The sequence below is a fragment of the Arachis ipaensis genome, chromosome B02, assembly GCF_000816755.2.
Source record: "Arachis ipaensis cultivar K30076 chromosome B02, Araip1.1, whole genome shotgun sequence".
Lineage (NCBI taxonomy): Eukaryota > Viridiplantae > Streptophyta > Magnoliopsida > Fabales > Fabaceae > Arachis > Arachis ipaensis.
Window position 1 is genome coordinate 5899008 of NC_029786.2, and position 7556 is coordinate 5906563.

Here is a 7556-nt window from a genome sequence, read left to right on the forward strand (position 1 = left end):
CCATACCACAAAGGATACAAGTGCCTTTGTCCATCTGGAAAACTCTATGTTGCAAGGCATGTAGTCTTTGACGAATCTGAATTTTCTTATCAGTTGCTATTTTTTAATAAGGACTCAAATCTAAAGGCGTCAGTTCCTCAAACAACCAAACTTATCACTATTCTTATTCATGTGTGTCATCCACCAATACCTCTCGAAATTCCTCATGAGTCACCCCCTAGTACACCAGCACCCACAACACTAATACCCTGAATAGATTCCCCAGCCACAGCAGTACCCTCATCAAGTTCCCGTGAGTCCTCACCTCTTCAATCTAATTTGTCCACTCATCAAAGGAGAGTTCCAGAGTCAGCCACTGTTATATCTCCTCTTCCAATTCCAGTTCCATCCGATCCAACCTCAACCTCTCCACCAACCATAATTGAGTCTTTTGTCAGTCCTATTTGTACTGATTCTTGCCCATTCACTGCTGACACTTGTATCTCTAACTCTATTTTTGAGTTTCCCTTAAGTAATGCAGGGTTAACTGAACAATCAACATGTGCTGTTCCTGCGCCTAAAGCAAAGGTTGGGCGCACTCATCCTATGATAACCAAAAGTCAGGCAAGTATTTTCAAGCCCAAGACATACTTTTCCCAGCTTTGCTCCTCCTCACTTGATCTCACACAAGTGGAGCCCTCTTCAGTTGCTCAGGCTCTTACCTCACCACAGTGGAAGGCAGCTATGGACGAAGAGTATACTGCCCTAATGAAGTGCAAAACTTAGAAGCTTGTAGACCCCTCAACAGCAGAAGACCCAATTGGATGTCGATGGATATTCCGCATTAAAAAGCAGCCAGATGGAAGTATCCAGAAGTACAAAGCGCGGCTGGTGGCGAAAAGCTTTCATCAAAGGAAAGGCTTTGATTATGGGGAAGTATTCAGTCCGGTGGCTAAACCTGCAACAGTCCGTGCTGTCTTGGCAGTTGCTTTGTCGAGACAGTGACGAATTCGTCAGTTTGACTTTAACAATGCCTTTCTCAACGGTGATTTGTTTGAAAATGTCTATATGGTGCAACCTGACGGCTACAATTTTGGCACTAATTTAGTGTGTAAGCTAGATAAAGCGTTATACGGCCTCAAGCAGGCTCCACGTGCATGGTTCCTCAAGCTAAAGAGTACCCTCGAGAGTTTTGGGTTTACAGTAGTACCTCTAACCCCTGCTTGTTTGTCAAGCACAGTTCCCTCTCCACTATCTATCTTTTGGCGTATGTCGATGATATTCTAGTGACCGGCACTGCTGCAAGTGAGGTAAACAAGCTTATTACTGATTTGAATGAGGTCTTTACGCTCAAGGACTTGGGAGAAATGAGCTTCTTTATGGGTATTGAGGCTGAAAGAACAGTTGCTGGTTCCTTAGTGCTGAAACAAACGAAGTATGTGAAGGACTTGCTCAAGAAGGCTGATATGGCTGATGCTCGTACTATGCCTACCCCTATAATGAGCGGTCTTCGGCTTGATGCTTCAGGAGCAGTGTTTGATAGGCCAACTCTGTATCGATCGGTGGTTGGTGGCTTGTAATACGCCACCATAACAAGGCCAGACATTGCATACGCTGTGAACAAAGTCTCACAGTTTCTGCATTCTCCCTTAGAACAACATTGGAAAGCGGTGAAGTGCAACTTGCGCTATCTGGCAGGCACGACAGACATGGGGCTTGAGTTCCATAAGAGTGAGGACTTCAGGATTTTAGCGTTTTGTGACTCGGATTGGGCCGCTGATCCCGTTGATCGCAAATCAACTACGGGTTACTGTGTGTTCCTAGGATCGAACATCATCACTTGGTCTAGCCAAAAACAAGTCTCAGTGTCCAGGTCCAGCACTGAAGCGGAGTTCAGGGCGCTAGCTGATGCTATGACGGATACTATGTGGTTGCAGACATTTCTCTCTGAAATGCACCTTCCTCAAGGCCCAGCACCTACACTGTACTGTGACAATCAGAGTACCGTAATAATGAGTAGAAATCCAATACTTCACAGCAGGTCAAAGCACTTTGAAATTGACCTGCATTTTGTTCGGGATAGGGTTGTTCAACAACAGGCATATGTTGTGCATATTCCCTCCTTTGATCAAGTTGCCGATATCCTTACAAAACCTCTATCTCATGATGCATTTATACGTCTCAGGTTCAAACTGAGATTGGTTTCACAACCTTCCTCAGTTTGAGGGGGGATGTTAGGGATAAATAGCAATTGAGCCAATAAGCTGCGCTGAGCTGGCAGAGTTAGTTAGCTAGTATTGAGAATAGTTAGTGGTTGTTAGTAGTTACTATAAGAGCTACTATATAAGACTAAGAGTTAATGTAACAATTAGTCAATGGAATCATTTTCTCTAATTCACACATTATAAAAAGAGTTTTCTAGATCTTTTTCTCTTTTTCTCTCTCTGCTGGTGTTTCTCATTCTCTTCTCTAAAAATTTTTGATACCTCATAGAAAGAAAATGATAAATTTTTGTAAATTTGCTTCCATGGTTTTACTTTTCATATATCATTAATATTTAATTTGTTCTATTTTAATGTGAAGAATAAAGGGGCCTTTCCTTTGGGGTTGGAGGGACAAATGAAAGCGTTCCATAAAGTTCCTTGGTGTGAGAAACCTGTGTAACTTAATATGGTGATATTATGAGAGTAATAATGGATATCCATAAAATTTCTCGTTTTCATGTTTTGAAAATATTGAACAATTTATTATATATATATTAGTTTATTCTTTTTGGGGAAGGGAATTTCAGCTTTTGTTAGGGGAGTTATATTGTAGTTTATTACGCAGTTTTCTTTTTAGTGTTAAATCAAACTTAATATGATAATTATATAATGGATAAAATATATTCTTATTTTTTAAATTTGTCAAAAATTTTAAAAATATTTTTAAATTTTATGTTGTTTTAATTTTATTTCTGAAATCCTCAATTTGCATCAAATATATTTTTAATAGCTAAATTTTCATGCCAATTCAGTAATAATATATGACAACTATATTTAGTTTATTTGTGTTGAAGGTTGTTCTTACAAAATTATTGTTGAATTGATTCCAAATTTTTTAAAAAATTAACCGTCAGAAGTATATTTGATGTAATTTGAAATTTTAGAATAAAATTAAAACAAAATAAAATTTAAGAATATTTTAAAAATTTTTAACAAATTTTAAAGATGAAAAATATATTTTATCTTTATATAATATATGTAGTTAAGTTTAATAAAATATTTTTTTACATGAAATTAATAAAATAATTTAAATTTTAGTATTGGAACATATATAATACTACAATAGAGGCAACTATATCTACAAAAATATTTTGGAATACCGGCTATTTTGTGACTGATCGAATTTTTTTTATGACAAAAAACCGTGGTTCCTAAATCGGTCTGACACAAAGCCGCACCATTTGTTCGTTAAATGAGAATTAGCGATTGATTTAACCACTAAGACGAAAAGTTAGATTTTGAGAATTTTTGGAAACCAAATTTTTAGTTGTTAAATTGATGGCTAATTTTATTCCTGACTATGGATTTAGCATCTAACATAAAAATATTGGTTGAAAATTTATTAATTTTTAAATTGTTCACTAAGAAGTTGATTCTTAAATTGATAGTTAATGGTTAAATTAACAATCAATTAAGTGACTAAAAAACAAAATATTATGAGGCAGTAGTTTATCACTAAACCGATCACTATCGCTATTTTAATTAATAGTAACTCATTTAGCGACTAACATAAAATTAGGTTAAAAAATTATAGGCCACTAAATCAATAGTTAAGGAATAGGCTTGTAATCTCTCGCTAATAATAAAATTAGTGACAGATTTAATGATCAACAAAGAATTAAATTGAAAAAATGTTAGTACTAAATCAGTTATATATCAATAAGTTAGTGTTAAGAATCAATTTATTCTTTATTTTTTTCAGGAAAGTTAAAGCTTTTTCTTTTGAAAATATTAAGAATCAATTTATCCTTTAATTTATTTAAGAAGTAATTTGTCTAATAATTTAAAAAATTGTAATTAATTAGTAAAATTTTTTATTATACACTAGTTTGTCCAATGTAAAAATGTTTAGAAATAAACTTAGAGTATCTCTAAATAAATTTTTAAAAGAAAAATCACAAATAACAAAATAAAATACACTTGATTATTATTTAGCAATTGACTTTATGATAGAATAGACTATTGCAATTTAGCAACTCATTATTATTGGTGATTGATTTAGCGACAATTCTTGTAGTCCTTGCTTAAAAATTACTCGCTATGGATTAGCAACCAAGATTTTTAACAACTAATTAAATGGACTGATATTCTGATAATTTTTTGGAGTATTTGCATATTCTATATAAGTTTTTTAAGTTTTTAATTAGTTTTCTATTCTAAATTGTTGTTGGTGTATATCCTCCCTTAGACATCAATAATATCCAAACTCCTAACAATACATTAGCTTTAGAAGGTTAACATTTTGTTAGAATATAATTAGGATCAATTAGCATTATTTAGCATATCTGAATATTTATTATAGGATATTACGTTTTTATTATTTCGATTCTCATAGCACCTATAAATATCCTTCTATGTTGTATTATTATAGACAACTTAAATACCCTCAATAATGCACAAATCCTTTCTCTAGTTTAGTCTCTTGTTTCTAACATGGTATCAGAACCATGGTATCCTCCTTAAAGAGGATATGTTATTTTCCTTGCGGTGAAATCACGTAGTTTTTGCATTTTTTTCTCTATGTCATTCTTCTTTCCTTTTTGTCACTCCTTTGATGCTTTTTCACCTCACTAACTAGCCTATTTTTTCTGTATTGTGTTTTTTTCGAGTCGTATGATCAAACACCATTGTCATCCGCTGTTTACCTATTCTCATGAAGAAATCATATAGTTTTCGCTCTCTTTTGACAGTTCCGTTTGCGTTCTCTCGTGGTAGTTCCATCTACGCTCTCTCGTGGCAGTTTTGTTTGTGTTCTCTCGTGGCAGTTCCGTCTGCGTTTTCTTGTGGCAGTTCCGTCTAAGTTTCGTCTATGTTTTCTTGTGGCAGTTCCATCTGCGTTTCTTTCTGGCAGTTCCATCTGCGTTTCTTTCTAGCAGTTCCGTCTGCACTTCCTTCAGATAGCGGCAGTTCCGTCTGCAGTTCCTTCAGACAAGCGGCAGTTCCGTCTGCGCTTCCTTCAGACTAGCGGCAGTTCCGTCTGCGCTTCCTTCCGGCAGTTCCGTCTACACCCGTTTTATTAGTTTATGCAGTTTTTTTCTCTTTATTTCGTTGTTTTAAATAAGTTTCAAACTCAAGTTGTCACTTGAGTTTTAGGGGGATGTTAGAATATAATTAGGATCAATTAGGATCAATTAGCATTATTTAGCATATCTGAATATTTATTATAGGATATTACGTCTTTATTATTTCGATTCTCTTAGCACCTATAAATATCCTTCTATATTGTATTATTATAGACAACTTGAATACTCTCAATAATACACAAATTCTTTCTCCAGTTTAGTCTCTTGTTTCTAACATGTTAGAATATAATAAATATTCAGATATGCTAAATAATGCTAATTGATCCTAATTATATTCTAACAATGTTAGAAACAAGAGACTAAATTGGAGAAAGGAGTTGTGTATTATTGAGTGTATTCAAGTTGTCTGTAATAACACAATATAGATGGATATTTATAGGTGCTAACAGAATCAAAATAATAAAGACGTAATATCTTATAATAAATATTCAGATATGCTAAATAATGCTAATTGATTCTAATTATATTCTAACATCCCCCCTCAAACACAAGTGACAACTTGAGCTTGAAAGTTATTTAAAACAACGAAATAAAGAGAAAAAAACTGCATAAACTGATAAAACGGGTGCAGACGGAAATGCCGGAAGGAAGCGCAAATGGAACTGCCGCTTGTGTGAAGGAAGCGCAGACGGAACTGCTAAAAGGATACGCAGATGGAACTGCCACAAGGAAACACAGACGAAACGCAGACGAAACTACCACGAGAAAACGCAGACGGAACTGCCACGAGAGAACACAGACGAAATTGCCACGAGAGAACGCAGATGGAACTGCCATGAGAGAATGCGGACGGAACTGCCGAAAGAGAGCGAAAACTATATGATTTCTTCATGAGAATAGGTAAACAGCGGATGACAATGGTGTTTGATCATACGACTCGAAAAAAACACAAGACAGAAAAAAATAGGCTAGTTGGTGAGGTGAAAAAGTATCAAAGGAGTGACAAAAGGGAAAGAAGAATGGCATAGAGAAAAAAAATGCAAAAACTACGGTGATTTTACCGCAAGGAAAACAACCTATCCTCTTCAAGAAGGATACCATGACTCTGATACCATGTTAGAAACAAGAGACTAAACTGGAGAAATGATTTGTGTATTATTGGGAGTATTCAAGTTGTCTGTAATAATACAATATAGAAGGATATTTATAAGTGCTAAGAGAATCGAAATAATAAAGACATAATATTCTATAATAAATATTCAGATATGCTAAATAATGCCAATTGATCTTAATTGATCCTAATTATATTCTAACAATAACTATTTGACTGCTGACTTTTAGTATTTAGTATTTACTTTAATCCAGCCTATAAATAATCTAAGTCGACAATCAAAATTCTACTACATTGTCATTGTTAGAATTCATGAAAATAAACTTTGATATTTAGATACCTTATTGAGAATGTACAATAAAGACTACTTATTTATAAGTTAATTAAGGATACAATTCAATAATAATAACAACATTCTAAATATATTCTAATTTTTTTTTTAAACTCAAGTTACAACTTAAATTTACAACTTATTAAAAAACGACAGAATAAAAATTCAGAAAATTAGGATGTTCATAAAACTGCAAAAACTAGAGTACTGATAAAACTTTAGAGAGTAAACAAAACTCGAGATATAGACAAAACTGAAAATGTGGTGAAATTAGTCCTATTGATGACAAATCAAGTGTTGAAAAAGTGACAAACTTAATGATAAAACAAATAATAGGGCATTAACGTATTGCCATGCCAGATGACGAATATATAAGATGGTGTGGTGGTGGCAATGTTACCACAAGGTAACATAGATCAAATTTGAACAATAGCTAGTACGGGTTAAATCATCGATTTTGGAACAAAATTTCTCTCAACAAAGAGTGTGAGGCAACAAAGAAGATAGAAAATTTAAGGAAGGTACTATGCCTTTGATTTATATCAGAAATCATAATGATTCTGAATAGAAAAGTTTCGGAGTCAACAATTTTTTAAAATGTTGGCTAGCATTTAACCATCAAAAGAAAATTGAATGATTCTAGATTATTAGATTTAATTTCACACTATTAAAAACATTATTAATGACCAATTAATGATTACAAAACACAAAAATTGCTGTACCTAACATTCCTCATTCTGAATGCACTTGATAGTTAGATGTTGTTGTCACTTGTGAGAGTGTACAATAACTAATAAGTAATGCCTATTTATATAGGCCAATGATTATAATCAAATCATAATGACAAA

General features: G+C 33.7%; 1 protein-coding gene across 1 annotated transcript; it reads left to right on the forward strand.

The window, feature by feature from the left end:
* On the forward strand, positions 1137–1559 carry LOC107626691 (uncharacterized mitochondrial protein AtMg00810-like). Its single transcript, XM_016329590.1, has one exon. It carries the CDS (start codon positions 1137–1139, stop codon positions 1557–1559), a length of 423 nt encoding a protein of 140 aa, XP_016185076.1.

Bases quoted from the DNA above. Each gene is read 5' to 3' on its own strand.
- LOC107626691 (XM_016329590.1), top strand. From the start codon at position 1,137: ATGGTTCCTCAAGCTAAAGAGTACCCTCGAGAGTTTTGGGTTTACAGT.